The sequence below is a fragment of the Eulemur rufifrons genome, chromosome 19, assembly GCF_041146395.1.
Source record: "Eulemur rufifrons isolate Redbay chromosome 19, OSU_ERuf_1, whole genome shotgun sequence".
NCBI lineage: Eukaryota > Metazoa > Chordata > Mammalia > Primates > Lemuridae > Eulemur > Eulemur rufifrons.
Genome location: NC_091001.1, coordinates 109,386,771 through 109,403,215, shown reverse-complemented (window position 1 = coordinate 109,403,215; position 16,445 = coordinate 109,386,771). Strand labels below are relative to the sequence as shown.

Here is a 16,445-nt window from a genome sequence, read left to right as displayed (position 1 = left end):
TTTAGTTACAGTGTAGGCTCCTCCCTGATGTTTTGTGGTATATGTGGTTTATGGACATTTTCCCAGATTTTCAAGGCAGGAAGGAAAAGTTGTATTGCTCTTTCTCACTGGTGTCACCACCTCATCCTCTGTCCCATTCCATCTCATTGCTCCCCAGGTTCTATTTCTGCTGACAGTTTAAGTTCCTGGGTTGAACTTGCTATTTACTTCCTCCAATAACCAGCTTTAGCAAAAGTGTATCTACATGATAAAATTATACTATAATAGTAGCATTGCTGGTAGTAATTAATATTAGCTAGCATTTATTATTTACCATGTTCCAGGCACTGTACTTGTGTTTTATATTAATCAACTTGCTTAATCTTCACAACCAACAGCTGTTTTATAGATAAGAAAACTGAAGTGTTAAGTAACTTGGTCAAGGTTACACAGCTAGTAAGTGGCATTGACAGGATTGATGTTCTGTCAATACAGATTAACAGAACAATTTGTGTTCTGCAGGCAGCCAGGCCTGGGCTCTTCACCACTAAGCTCTCAATGAGATGTATGAGTTTTTCTATATTTCAATGCTTCTATGTTCACATTGGTAAAGGGCTGGACCAGGTGACTTCTGTAGTCTCTTCTAGATTTAAATGCATATGACTCTTGTATAAAACTATTGCTACACCTACTATCTAAGAAAATACTCAATAGTTTTCTTTAGTTTCTTAATAAAACTTTCAAAAGAAGCTTTTTGTGAAGGAAAAAAGTGACTTCTGATACTTCCTTCTGTTTATTAAAGCAATACTTAATAAAATATTTCAGAACCAAAGATTAGATTAGAAAATTTCTTTGCTCTCTGTTGAAATAGTTCCCCATAAGGATCTTTTAAAGCTAAACAGAATGAATATGTCTATACAAGTTTGATTGGCTAAAGTTCCTTAAAAGTAGTAAAGTTTTGTAACTTTACTATGTTATGTTTCTGTTTACTATATATGTCTCTATTTCATGTATTTAACTCACTCAGATAAAGATCATCATTAATCTGAATGAAGAATGTTTCCCTATGCTCTTTTAAAATTTATTCTGTGTAGATTTTAGTCCATGGAGAACAGAACGAAATGGCCAGATTAAAAGCAGCACTGATTCGTGAATATGAAGATAATGATGAAGTTCACATAGAGGTTCATAATCCTCGGAATACAGAAGCAGTAACCTTAAACTTCAGAGGAGAAAAACTAGCCAAGGTAAAAGGTTATGGTTCCTATCTGTCCTATCCATGTTTTTTCTTCAGGAAAGAGTATACTTTTTAAGAACATAGACCTCCTTTAATCAAATTGAGGGACTGTACTTATTTCTGTCTACTTAGTATACTGGAAGAATTTTATCCTTATGATTTTTAGGCTTCTTTTGGTTCTACTAATTTGTTTCTTAGGATGAAAAATTTTCATATAGATTAGATCTTGATGCATTTGAATCTGATAGCTCTTTAATTCACATCTTCAATTATTTTTCCTTCCACATTTGTCTGAGAGTAAACAAATGTTAATTAGTGTTTTTTACTATATCCAATACAGTGCTGTGTCCATCTCTCATCATTCCCCCTAAGAATCTAAAGATAGGCCTATATCTCTAAGTATGTGTTTGTGTGGATATGATTAATATATTAAAAATTTGTCTTTCTAAAAATTAATCATTTTTGGCCAGGTGTGGTGGCTCATGCCTATAATCCCAGCATTGGGGAGGCCAAGGGGGGAGGATCACTTGAGGCCAGGAGTTTGAGACCAGCCTGAGCCACATAGCAAGACCCCATCACTACAAAAAATAAAAAAAAATTAGCCATGTGTAGTGGTACACACGGGTAGTCCCAGCTGCCTGGGAGGCTGAGATAGGAAGATTGCTTGAGCCTAGGAGTTCAAGGCTGTAGTTAGCTATCATCATGCCACTGTATTCTAGCCTAGGTGTCAGAGTGAAACTCTGTCTCAAAAAAAAAAAAAAGAGGCCAGGCACAGTGGCTCATGCCTGTAATCCTAGCATTTTGGGAGGCCAAGGCAGGCAGATCATTTGAGCTCAGGAGTTGGAGACCAGCCTGAGCAAGAGCGAGACCCCGTCTCTACTAAAAAAATAGAAAGAAATGATCTGGACAGCTAAAAATATATAGAAAAATTAGCTGGGCATGGTGGCTCATGCCTGTAGTCCCTGCTACTCGGGAGGCTGAGGCAGGAGGATCGCTTGAGCCCAGGAGTTTGAGGTTGCTGTGAGCTAGGCTGATGCCACAGCACTCTAGGCCAGGCAACAGAGCAACACTTTGTCTCAAAAAAAAAAAAAAAAAAAAAGAATAGTGGGTTTCATGTTTGTGAGATTTTTGTTTTTGTTTGGTTTTGAATGGTTGTTACTCTGTTCTCTTCGAAATGTTTCTCCCTCAGTGTACCATCTCATACGTATCTATCTTTATTGTCCTGTTTATTCAAAGGTGCTGCTTCTTTTAGTGTTGGGTTGAGCACAGCCTCCCACCTGTGTGTTAGTGGTGCTCACTCTCTATGTAGAGTTTGATGGCCAGCCTGGGGGAGCACGTGCATTTCGGCCAGCACTTCTGGTCCTTCCCCACTACTTGCAGCTGTTGAGAGCTTTCTTACCCTCAGCACCTACTAGGTTTACTTGGTTGTTGAACTGATTGGACTGAACTGAACCTAGCCATTCTGGCTGGATCTGCCCCTGTGACTCTTCTTTTTGATACCTTGGTAGCAATGTTACTGCTCTGGTCCATGTGTGTAAAACATTTTGTATTTTTCGTAGTTAAAGTCACATGTTGTTTTCATAGTTCAGATGTCTTATGATCATCATTATTACTAACTGCATTTTAGTGCTTGAATAACTGCATTTTACAAGATTCTATTTTCTTCAATTTTTCTGTTTTGTTTTTTTTTTTTTTTTAAATAGGTTATGGGCTTTTTAGCAGACAAAAAACCAGAACAAGGCCAACGGGTCTCAGGAATACTTGTTAAAAGAAACTTTAATTATCACATACTTTCTCCTTGTGACTTGTCCAGTAAGTATACTATTAAATGTCAAATATCATCTTGACAGCGAAAGAAAATCTATGAAAACTTCTCTTAACCTAGTAACCAAACTTTAAGTAACAAATAATAAAATAGGAATAGGTGAGAGGTAGTAATCTATTAAGAATTAGCTTTGTGGTGAGAAAAAAATCTTCCTTGAACTGCGAAAACATTTCAATTATTTGTGAGATCACCGTTTTTGTAGTTGGAAGCATAAGTTCACTTCTAAGTCAGGTTAACTACTCCTGCTCACCTTTAGCCACCCTGTTTTCAACGCTTTACAACAGAGTATTGGTGCTTTTCTTTTCTGAAGTAACTTTGGACTCCCCAGGTAAGCATGTTGTTCTTTATGACCTGTACTTTTACATCACTTGCTGGGCCTTCCAAAAGGAGAAGGAAACAAAAACTTTTATAATTTCTTTAAAAGTGAAAAATTATTAATGTAGAGCCTAAATTTTTCATTGCATTGGAACTTTCATTTTTCATCCAAATAAGTAACGCCAAATATATAGTCCAAGCCTGTAGTGTATATAAATTGAAGCTCATAGAGAAAAATGAAAATTTGAGCAAAGCTAAATAGGATTACATTTAAGTTTGTAAATTGCTTTTTTCCCCAAAGTTTATAAGCATTTCTATGTGTGTTCTTGGTGTAAATACTGTTATCAATAAGTAATTTCCCAATAAATATGGTATTATCTTCAGGCAAATACTGTGCTCAAGGTTATTTACATAGCACTAATAAATTATAAGCGTTTTATGAAGAAGTAGGAAATAGCAGCAGTGTGGAGGTGTTCACCTGTGAGACAGGTCAACTGTCAGCTTCCAGACCATCACAAGTCGCTATCTCTGTTGCTTCATTCAGCAGCTAGGGCTCTTACTCTCATGCCAGGCATTAGGTGCTGGAGGACTAAAGATTTATTTAAAAACAAGAGTCCCAGCCCTTGAAAAATCATCTCTGTCTAATGAGGAAAGCAATGTTGGGAAGAGCTAATCACAGTATTGCTCAGTGACACACAGAAATGCATGATAACTGTGTGAGGAGAGACTGGGCCCAGAAAGTTGGGAAAAGCTTTGTAAATCAGGAAGTATTTGAGCCATGTGGTGAAAGATTGTTAGGAGTTGCCAAGCAAAATAGAAGGCAGATGACAGCTGGCTTAGTGGCTACTAGACATCCAAGAACCTGGAGTGTTCAGGGGAATGAAGGTGCTTTCTTAAGGCTGGAGCAGAAGTTCACTGGGGGTGGGGGTGAGGCATAAGGAGATAAGTGGGAAAATGTGGGTGGTACCGTATTAAGGAGCATCTTGTTAGCTTTCTGAAAAACTTTTTCTCACCTACCTTGCTTTTACTTTTTCTTTTTTTACTCCTGGTATGTTTGCAAATTGTATTTTGTGGGACTAGTATTGTTTCATTAACTATATTTACTCTAATTTTCACAGATTATACTGACTTGGCCATGAGCACTGTGAAACAGACCCAAGCCATCCCATATACTGGTCCCTTTAATTTGCTCTATTACCAGCTACAGAAATTGACAGGTATGTGTATGTATTGAAATGCCTTTAATTATTTTCTGGTTTTTAGTAAGATAATTCTATATCTGGGAAAGAATGTTATTTAATTTTGGTAATTGTCTCAGAATTGTACAAATTTTATTTTTACACATGGTCATGTTGTTACTGCCTTTAGGTGAAATTTTTGAAAATATACTCATAAATTTTTTTTAATTCCATTATACCTCTTATCCTTGATCCACTTAAAATTCTAAAAATATCGGTAGTCTTTGCTCCCTGTGTTTTTTTTTTGTTTTTTTGTTTTTTTGTTTTTTTTGAGACAGAGTGTCTCTTTGTTGCCCAGGCTAGAGTGAGTGCCGTGGCATCAGCCTAGCTCACAGCAACCTCAAACGCCTGGGCTTAAGCAATCCTACTGCCTCAGCCTCCCGAGTAGCTGGGACTACAGGCATGCGCCACCATGCCCGGCTAATTTTTTTTTTTCTATATATATTTTAGTTGGCCAGATAATTTCTTTCTATTTTTAGTAGAGACGAGGTCTCGCTCATTGCTCAGGCTGGTCTCGAACTCCTGACCTTGAGCGATCCACCCGCCTCGGCCTCCCAGAGTGCTAGGATTACAGGCGTGAGCCACCGCGCCCGGCCTGCTCCCTGTGTTTAAAATATATTTTAGTTGACTATACCTAAAATTTTATTTATTTATTTGATCAGTGCAAATAACTTTTCTGGTTCCATCAGTACCAATCTATACAGAAGGTTTTATTAGAGCTTAATAACCACTGGCCAAAGACCAGTGGGAGAACAAACCTATTCTATTTTCATATTAGACCATTTTAAGTTAGAGATTTTTGTGTATTAACATAATGAGGGCAATGACTAAATTAAAAGGCATGGAGACTCTCTAATAAAGCAAGAATATTTCATATTACAAAATACACTTTTGATCAGTATGTTCTTTATAATTCATATAGTAAAGTACTACCATAAAATAAACCAGTAGAAAGAAATTTTTTTTTACCTTATAACCATGTTAGAATTATAGGTCATAATATAGGAAGTTAATAAAATATATCTAAACTAATTCTTGATTAAGGCCAGGTGCGGTGGCTCTTGCCTGTAATCCTAGCACTCTGGGAGGCCAAGACAGGAGGATCGCCTGAGCCCAGGAGTTTGAGACCAGCTCTGAGCAAGAGTGAGACCCCATCTCTACTAAAAATAGAAAAATTAGCCAGGCGTCGTGGTGTGCACTTGTAGTCCCAGCCACTTGGGAGGCTGAGGCAGGAGGATTGCTTGAGCCCAGGAGTTTGAGGTTGCTGTGAGCTAGGCTGCCACCACAGCACTCTACTCAGGGCGACATAGTGAGACTCTGTCTCAAAAAAAAGAAATTCTTGATTAAGGGGACACTAGAAAGTAGCCACGCTCCACGGCTCATGCTTGTAATCCCAGCTACTCAGGAGGCTGAAGCAGGAATTTCGCTTGAGGCCAGGAGTTCTAGAACAGCAGCCTGGGCAACTTAGTAAAACCCTGTCTCTTTTTTTTTTTTTTTTTTTTTTTTTTTTTGAGACAGAGTCTCACTCTGTTGCCCAGGCTAGAGTGAGTGCCGTGGCGTCAGCCTAGCTCACAGCAACCTCAAACTCCTGGGCTCAAGCGATCCTACTGCCTCAGCCTCCCGAGTAGCTGGGACTACAGGCATGCACCACCATGCCCGGCTAATTTTTTCTATATATATTTTTAGCTGTCCATATAATTTCTTTCTATTTTTAGTAGAGATGGGGTCTCGCTCTTGCTCAGGCTGGTCTCGAACTCCTGAGCTCAAACGATCCGCCCACCTCGGCCTCCCAGAGTGCTAGGATTACAGGCGTGAGCCACCACGCCCGGCCACCCTGTCTCTTTTAAATAAAAAAAAAAGAAGAAGAAGAAGACGACACTAGGAAGACCAGAAAAGTCTCATCTTTGACAATAGAATTTCCGTGTAGAATTATTGAACTTATGAAGACAGAAGGGAGAAGAGACTAGTTGGCAGTAGTTGACTAGTTTCATACCAAATGTTAAGATGCTAGTGGAAGGCTAAATCTCTTGTTACAAACATGTATGTTTGAACATCACCTGAGTTTGCTACTGATAAAATATTTAATGTCCAAGGTAAATCCTACCTAGTTATATGAATTTTTATAATACATGTTGAGATCTTTCAGTTGCTATAAGCAATTAACATAAAACTTACTTAGCTGTTTAAAAATTGAGTACAAATTTTATTTTTTCATTGTACAGCTGCTTTATTTCAGTTCTCTCTATAAATGAATAGTTATGCCTCTGGAAGATTATCAGAAAATTATATACACCTTGTAATCACTCCTTTTTTTCAGGTGATGTAGAAGAATTAGAAATTCAAGAAAAACCTGCTCTGAAAGTGTTCAAAAATATTACTGTAATACAAGAACCAGGCATGGTGGTATTAGAAGTAAGATAAGATCGTTTACCTAAACAAGGAGGAAAAAAGTTTTAAAAGAGTTTATGTGCAATTCTAGAGAAAATTCGTTTCTTCCCAATTAGGAAAAAAACATTGGTGGAAAATATATATGTAAATAATTTTTCTTTCCAAGATCAGTGTTAAATATAACATAGCTGGGCATTTTCTATGTAGTTACAACAACACAGAAACTAATAATAAGTTAAGGCTTCATATTTAGTAGGTGTGATAAGTATAGGTCTCACATGAGTAAGCCTCAACTGATTTTGTGGTACTACAGGATGTCTTCAGTTATATCAAAAGATCTTGGAATTCTCAGACAAAAATTTAATTCTGTTATATTAAACAAATTGATCATGCAGCACTACTTAAAAGAGTGAAATTTTGAAGATTCAAGTAAATGGTAATAAAGTGACCCAAATCAAAAAAGGCTAGAAATTATCAAATTAGGCAAATGTGGTTCCTACTGTTAGAATTTTAAGTCCCTACCTGTAGAGTTTGGAAAACAGACATCAGAGGAATTGTAGGATTGACTTTGATAGATTGGCACCTGTTAAATATAAAGAAGAACTTTAAGTATAAGGAAGAACTTTAAATATAAAGAAGACTCACTTTAAAGTGAGTCCTGGCAGTGAATAATCCAGGAGAGCACCTTGTCTGTTTCTCTGCCTCAGGGTAGAATTCTATGTAAATTTCCAAGATATATGGTTAACTATTTTATTTATATATGCTATTTTTTAAAACAAATAGAAAAAGATCTGTCAGCTCTGGTCCCACTATAATTCTGTGATTTAAGTCTAAATTTGTTTCAAGGCTAAAAACAACTAAAGAACATGTCAAAAGGAGTAGTTATCTATAACATAGAGTTACATACAATAATATATAAAATGTTAATATCAATAAAAGGGAGAAGTTATTAGAGACATTAATTTAGCTCTTACTACCGAATACTGTTAGAGAATATACTTTTGTTCCTAGAGTTAACAGGTCAGAGAGGACCTTAGAGAAAGTTGAAATGCATCAAGTTGCTTATAAAAGTATTCTTTGCAAAGATAATAAAACAGGAAGGGCATTCAGCTGCTCTCACCCTAATCTGGAGACTTGGAAAACTTTGTTGGAACACTGGGCCGAAGAAAGAGTATCGGGAGATGTTAGACTTAGTGTGAGAAGCAAAAGTAAATGTTTAAAAATATTACCCTCTTACCATATTGTCTGTGCTACTAAAATATAGTGATTAGGAGTTTGAGTTTAAATCCCAGCACCAGCAATTATCTTGTGCAAGTTATTTTTGAGTAAGTTTCTCTTTTATAAAATAAAGTTGTTAATAGTTATTTTTTTATGAGAACTAAATGATAATGTATATAAAACACTATGCCACAAAGGAATTGTTCAGTACATTTTACTTTTGTTATTAAAAGAAAATTAGAACAGTGTAGCATTATTAATTTCAACAAACAATGAGTAAGTTAATTTCAGTGAAAATTCGAGAAGCAGTAGTCCCATATTATAGTCCGTGGATGGATGGGTAGTATTCATAGCTTTTGTGGTTGGCCATAGTTGTACCTTCCTAATTCTGCCTTTTGCTTTCCAGTGGTTGGCAAACCCTTCTAATGATATGTATGCAGATACAGTAACAACTGTGATATTGGAAGTTCAGTCAAATCCAAAAATAAGGAAAGGTACGGAATTATTTCATTTTCATCAATTAATTCTTTTATTTCTCCCATATTTCCATGAAGTAAAAAGCAGTAAATAGAGTCCTAAAGAATTTAATCTCCTAATTTTTCCATTCCTTTGTAATTTTAAGATATATGCATAGCAATACGTATTATTGGTTTTTTACTTACTTTTTGTCCTAGTTTTGCATTCATACTTTAAATCTGGTTGCAATTAACACAAGATAAAAATCCCTTTAGAAGCAGTCCTAACAGACATGCTGGTTGTTAAACAATTTAATCAGAAATTCCAAAATACTGCTGAATTGAATCAGCATGTCTGTTAGGAAGGTATGCTACTATCTCTGCATTTAATAAAATCAGTTGACTAAAATGGAATCTCCCTATGGGACACTTTTCAACCAAAGAAAACACCAGTGTTTTTTCTTATCTTAGGTGGCAAAAATAAAGGTGCACAGTGTGGGAATGAGTGAGAAGGGAGGACCTTTTAAAAAGGTCATAAATAAATAGTGGTGCAGAAGTTAGTAACAGTGAAGGGAGGATGAGGGTTTGGTGCAGAGAGCAGAAATGAAAAGATTAAACCCAGAGGGTTTTGGCCTCCACAGTTTTCAGCTCTGAAGCACCCCCTGCCCTCCAAAAACACAGCTGGGTTTCACTTAATATTTTAGTTTGTTCAATTCAAATCATATGCTCCTGAATTGAATTGTATTTTAGCCACCAAGGTTGCTTTCTGTTTATTATATTCTGATAACCCTTTTGTAAAATGAAGTATTTTTGTACAATCAACTAATCAGAAATTGTGTACTTTTCTGAAAAATGAAATTTCTTCGCAAAAATGTTAAAATGTTATTTTTTAGGCCAATTAAGATGTTGTGTTGTCTTTAGTGACATTTAGCATCTGAACTCTTCAGCCCATTTTCCATGCTGAGGAGGGGTCACAGAGCATGTTGTCAAAATGTCATCTGCTGTTCTGATGAAGGCTGTGCCTAATGATGATGCTGAAAAACAAAAAAGATGCCGTCGTTTAACAGATAATCACCAAATATTTTATGTCTGTGTTGTACAGGAAGGCGTGCATGAGCTATCATAGACTTGTTTGACTTATCTTGAGTATTTCTCTTAGTACTCTGGTCCAAAGTGAAAATGTACCTTTACTCTGATTTGTACTAATTGAATTAAAAATAATTGTCACTGTATTATTAGTGATCCATCTTACACTAAAAATGAAAACATTCCTTCATTTGGTTAGCCTCTGGGCTTTTCAGCAGAGGTTCAGACAGTTAGAAATAGGCTTTTTCCATGCGTTCCTTATATTAAGCATCCGTTAAACTAGCTGGCTGCCTTTTATTCCCTACTGCTTCTCCATTTTGTAGTTTATGGAGAATGAGATTTTATATTCTTCTACAGTGATGACACGTATGCATATTTTCATTTAACAGTTATTTGACAAATAATGAGCACCTGCTACTTGGCAGGCATAATTCTAGATGTTTAGGCTACATTAGCAGCAAACAAATTCCTTTCCTCCAGGAGCTGACATTCTGGTGTGTCCCAGAGCTGCTTGACAGGGTTTGGAGTCGGGGCAGATCCTGTGGGGCCTGGTTGGCCATTGTAAAGACTTTGGACTTTTAGTCTGAGTGAAATGGGGCTACACTGCAGAGTTTTGAGCAGGGGCCAGACATGATCTGACATGGTTTTTAAAGGATTGCTCTGATGCTTGCTGAGAGTAGACTGTTAGGAGGGCGAGTAAGAAAACAGAGGTTCCCCTTGGAGCTTTCTCAGTCATCCAGGTGGGAGATAGTGGTTCAGACGAGGGTATCAGTGGTGGGAGTAGCAGAAAGTGGTTGGAGTCTGGAGATATTCTGAAGATGAAGCCAGCAGTATTTCCTGATGGATTAGCTATAGGGGATGAGAGAAAGAGAACAGGCAGGATGAATTTTAAAGATTAAGACGATAATCCAACGCGTATATGTGATATGTTAGCATAGAAAGTTGTCACACATGGGCCTAAGGGACAGAGATTTTAATAAATAATACTTGCTTCATTCGAAGATGAAAAGCAACACAAGGACTGACACACATGATACTCAGGGTGCACATAAGGAAGTTTATTCTATATGTTTATCGTGTAATGAATTGACTTGTTCCTGTCCAAGCTTGGGATTTTAACAGTTAGAGCAGGGTCAGCAGCTATGGCCCACGAACCAAATCCAGCCCCCCACCTGTTTTTGCAAGTGGTTTACCTGTCGTCTAATGCTGCTTTCATGCTACAACAGCAGAGTTAAGTAGTTGGAAAAGAGACCATGTAGTCCTCAAAGCCTAAAACCCCATCTGGCTATTTACAAAAAGTTCGTCAATCCTGTTCTAGAGACCCTTTCTGTGAAACAATATGATTCTTCTTCGATAGCATCTTTCTCCCTTTTTATTTCTTTGCCTCCTGACTATTCAGTCCAGTTTCTGGAAACGCATCTCGTATTTGTATGTGCGTGTGTGTGTGTGTGTGTGTGTGTGTGTGTTTTACCACCAACTTCAGTTTATGTCCCCCATTCTTACCAAAGACATATAAGAAAGCTTATACATTTTCAAAATGTATTCTTTTATGTTCTTGTATTCAATCACGTTCTTCCATTTTATGCTGTACCTGTTTTTCAGCTTGTCTGTGTCCTGTTTTGACACACAGACCTACTAAGGACAGGTACACGTGTCTGATTTTGTGATTTCCCATTTAGTATATTCCCATGTGTCTGAGGAGTTCATCGAAATATTAGTGAGGAATATACAAATATATTTATACACACATACTTTGCAAAGTTTCTTTTAATAGATAATTTCATAGCTTATTTATTTTTTAATATATTTTATGAGATTGTTTTTACATGTCAGTTAAGACCTTATTTTTAAACTTAGTAATAGAATTAATTATAATTAAACTATAAAGGTTAATTGAAATTCATGAATTAAAAACAATTAGATGAATTATGGTCTGAAATATAGAATAGTTTAGGAGAAATGACAATTTGACTCTTCCATAGAGTAGATTTAAATATATATGTGCGAGTATTGAGGTCGTTAATAAAGCTACACTTATATCAAAATATTCAGTGGTATTGTGTGATAAAGTAATTATCTGGGCTGAGAAATTGAAAACACGTTGAAGTCTTTTTAAAATGACAAAGTCGTATTTCCCTGTTTATAAGTGAGGCCATAAAATTATTTCTGGCATTTTCTTCCATGATATATATGTAGTGTGTGTGTGTGTGTCTGTGTTGTCTGAAGGGTTGTAAAATTTTGTACTATTTTTATAACAGCTTTATTGATACCATGCAATTCACCCATTTAAAGTGTATAAATCATTGATTTTTAGTATATTCAGAGTTGTGCAACTATCACCACCATCAACTTTAGAACATTTATATCACTCCAAAAAGAAACCCTGTATCCTTTAGTTATGATCCTCCAATCCCTGTATTACCCCCAACTCAAAGCAGCCACTAAACTTTCTGTCTCTATGGATTTGCACATTCTGGATATTTCATATAAATGGAATCACACAATATGTGTTCTTTTGTGACTGGCTTCCTTCACTAAGCATAATGTGTTCAAGGTTCATCATTTTGTAGCATAAATCAGTACTTCATTCCTTTTATGGCCAAATAATTTCCCCTTGTATGACTATAACACATTTTGTTTATCTGTTCTTCAGTTGGTAGATATTTGGGTTGTTTCTACTTGTTGGCTATTATGAAAAATGCTGCTATAGAAATTGGTATATATTTTTGTGTAGATATATGTTTTCATTTCTCTTGGGTCTATATGTAGAAGTAGGATTACTGAGTCAAGTGTTAACTCTGTTTAACTTTTTGAGGAACTGCCAGACAGTGAATTCTGCACTATTTTGCTGTTAGTGATGGACTGGGAGGTATTTAATGATGTACTAGAACACACTACAAACTCCAGATTAAGGATGGCTCATCTTCCTGAACTATCCTATTACTTTGTTTTCGGGGGAAAGCTAAGTTATTTAATGGGCAAATGATTTTAAATATTAATTTGCATTAAAAATAAGTATAGGTATGTTATATATAGTAGAATGCTAAATTTCTATAACATTTTAGGTAAAACAAAAGACTTAAGAGATCTTTGAGCTTGGATATATATACCCCTAGAATACCTGGAGTTATAATTTTATTCACCTCTGGTCATAAATGTAAAGTTTGAGCAACATTGAAACTGAAATTAAAAGTTAAAAATAATATTAAATGTCATTTTGTGATTCTTTAGTAAGAACATGAAATAAAGTGATGAAGAAATCAATTTGGCTTAGCAGGTAGATGATCCATACACATACCTGTCACTTTCAGGATTCCATAGTTAATCACTTTGGTTTATCAGCAACCATGTTCTGATTATTAATTTGGAAATTATTCTAAATAGGAATTTTGTAATTAAACTCTGTCACTCTTTTTTTCCCCTAGGTGCAGTACAAAAGGTTTCTAAAAAGTTAGAAATGCACGTTTATAGCAAGAGATTGGAGATCATGCTCCAGTAAGTTCTTCTCCCATTATTGCTCAACAAGGTAGTGAGGATGGGGAGGAGGAGCCCTGGATTCGGCTGGACTCACTTAAGGACTCAGTGTGGCTCAGACCAGGCTACCCCACGGCCCCCAGGCCTGCTTCTCCATCAGGACAGAGAACAGTTTGAACTGCTCCCTTACAGCTCAGCACTCCAGCTAGTTCCAAGTGCTTGTGACCTGCGTGGTCAGCCACTTACGTTTCCTTTAATATATTGCCTCAGAATGTTCTCACAGGGCAAGCGTAGTCAGCAAAGATGAAAACATTATCATCAAGGATATGTACTAAAATCTTAGCCAAATGTTACTGTGCCTTTAAGAATTATTTTATATATTTACTTCTTAAATGTGAATTCTTTGTTAAGAATGATTTCTTAGACTCTTCCCAGATAGTAAATCTGTAAACTCTGAATTACCTTTAAAGTTAGTATTTTCTAAGCACCAGGTAGTAGATCTTTTACCTTTCTGCAGATACTCTTTAAGCCTAATTTCTGAATGTTTCTCCAAATAAAATAATCATGTAAAACTACCTCATAGTGGATAGCTACAATTTAAACTTATATGTTATACTGAAAAAGGAAAAATAAAAAGATTTGTATTTATTAATAGATTTATAATTTCAATGTCTAGCACAGCGCCTTATACATAGCAATTTCTCAAATACTTGTTTTTTTTTTTTTTTTTGAGACAGAGTCTCGCTTTGTTGCCCGGGCTAGAGTGAGTGCCGTGGCGTCAGTCTAGCTCACAGCAACCTCAAACTCCTGGGCTTAAGCGATCCTACTGCCTCAGCCTCCCGAGTAGCTGGGACTACAGGCATGCGCCACCATGCCTGGCTAATTTTTTGTATATATATATTTTAGTTGTCCATATAATTTCTTTCTATTTTTAGTAGAGACGGGGGTCTCGCTCTTGCTCAGGCTGGTCTCGAACTCCTGACCTCGAGCTATCCACCCGCCTCGGCCTCCCAGAGTGCTAGGATCAAATACTTGTTGAATAAATGACTGATTCTATTTTTAAACTGAAAGTTAGTTAATTAGACATCTTAACAAAATAAGGTGTTCTTCAGGTTTGGAAGGGTGGTATGTTAACATTTGTTTCTTCCTTTCCCCGAAATTCTACCTGATAATCTTTTTTAAAGCAGCCATTTAGTGGCTTTTTGAAAAATAGATGATAGGCTTTAAGTGGTGACTTCGCTTAAAGAATCTATCACACATCTTCAAAAAAGTGTTCAGGGTGTTGTCATTTGATTTTTAAAAGCATCCTTGTTATACAAAGCCAGCTAACAGGGCAGGAACAGTGATTTCCATTGCCACTGAAAAGGCCACAGATTTGGTTGGGTCCCAACCCTGTGACTGTGGTAGCCCCTGGTTCTCTTTCTGTTTTTTCAGAGGGCTTTACTCTGCCAGCCTTAGAGTCTAAATGTCTTAATCATTTTTAGATCACTGACCCCTTTGACAGTCAGGTAAGGCTGTGGAACTTCTCCCAGGCAGGGGGAATACACACAAGTGCCATTTTACCTTTCATTTCAAGAAGATTAGACAACCCCCTGCCCAAAGCCCCTCCTGGGACCCTGTTAAAGAGCCCTGTTGTAGAAGGTGGGTATTGGTGCTCTCCTATGCCTGACTAGGGATGTAACTAGAACAGTTGTGCTGTTGGCAGCTCTGTTCCCAGAGGCTTTGCAAAAATAGAAAACCTGTGGTGCCCTGGAATGCCACAGCTCTCCCAGGTACAGCAGTTGGAGGTGCAGAATGGAGGAACATACTGCCACAGCTGCTCTCTTCGGGTGTGTGGAGGGCAGTCTGCAGGAGGCTGCTGGCCCGGCCCTTCACTTTCCACTCTGGCTTTCTTCCCCAGTCCTGTTACACCACTCCTCCCGCCCCCTCTTCCTCTCCACCCCCTCCCACAAACACCCTTGAACTATTCATCTGTTAGGAACTAGACTATGAGACAAAGAGCCACAGCTTATATTCACCTCAAGAATGTGAGATACCAGTGTCTTTAAACTTCCAAGTTGATCATGCCCTTATATAGGTAGCTTTATCTTCACAATTGTTTAAATACTTAGGATTGTATGGAATAAAGGTATTGGTTTCTTTAGATGCCAACAATTAATCACATGAATATGAAACCTTTTTTTCCTATCCTTTTGAATATATTTCTGTATTTAAAATAGACTATTTCTTTTTAGTACTAGGTTACTTAGCCAAGTTTATTCAAACATATTATTAACATTAACTGTCTCAAAGAGCAAGCAGTTGACCACCACCACCCGGCTTTAAATGCGCTGTTGTCAGTGCTTAACTGACCGAGGATGACCATTGTCTTTGTGAGTTTTTAGATTCACTGACTACCTTTTCTTAACTGCACCCAGCCTACTGATTGGACTACTGTTTTCTAACACTTCTGTAATGGGGACAATGTTGAAATTAATGATTAAACTGTAGCTCCTCAATGATAGAGACAATGTCAGTGATTTCTGTATCCTAGCACCTGGCATGTGGAAGATGCTCAATAAATACTGAGTTTAAGTAACTCAAAGTAGGCATTTGGAGTGATGAAAAGGAGAGGACAGCTAGAGTACTTGGGAGCAGTTAAACCTAGATACCTGGATTTGAGTACCAACTTGCTGCTTACGAGCCATGAGGCTTTAAGCAAATTACTTAACTTCTCTGTTTCTTTTCTTCATGTGTACAAGGGGATCCTTACCAAAATTATTATAGGTAAAAATAATGTATATAAAGTGCCTAGCACAATGCCTGTGAATAGAGCATTCTTAAGAAATGATAGCTGTGTAATTTAAATGTTTTATAAAATTAATAAGCTATATCAAGGTAAATAAGAAGAAGTAGATCTCAGGTATAAATACAAGTGTTCTACTTTAGAACTAGGACTTCTCTTCAATTTTATTTTTCCCCAAATATGTAAAGCTGGACTTTTCCACTAATATTGCATCTTTTTTTTTTAAGGGACATATTTGGAGAAGACTGTGTAAGTGTAAAAGATGGCTCTGTTCTTAGTGTCACAGTGGATGGAAAAACTGCTAACCTTAACTTGGAGACACGGGTAGGTAGCTGCTCCTTCCTGCATCTAAACACATTTGGGAAATAAAGTAAAGACAAAAGCTATGATCTCATACCTAACAGTTTACTTTTGTATTTTGGTATTTCCTTCCAGTGTTTCTTAC

The 16,445-nt window shown here is 36.9% G+C and overlaps 1 protein-coding gene across 2 annotated transcripts in view; it reads left to right on the top strand.

The window, feature by feature from the left end:
* The window catches only part of CPSF3 (cleavage and polyadenylation specific factor 3), a 39,684-nt gene that overhangs the window by 19,320 nt on the left and 3,919 nt on the right, over nt 1-16,445 (top strand). For both annotated transcript variants that reach the window (XM_069493894.1, XM_069493893.1), the window contains exons 11-17: nt 1,074-1,226; nt 2,920-3,028; nt 4,475-4,573; nt 6,912-7,006; nt 8,607-8,694; nt 13,167-13,236; nt 16,228-16,324. In XM_069493894.1, the coding sequence (XP_069349995.1) occupies nt 1,074-1,226; nt 2,920-3,028; nt 4,475-4,573; nt 6,912-7,006; nt 8,607-8,694; nt 13,167-13,236; nt 16,228-16,324 (711 nt within the window). The remainder of the gene's footprint in view (nt 1-1,073; nt 1,227-2,919; nt 3,029-4,474; nt 4,574-6,911; nt 7,007-8,606; nt 8,695-13,166; nt 13,237-16,227; nt 16,325-16,445) is intronic.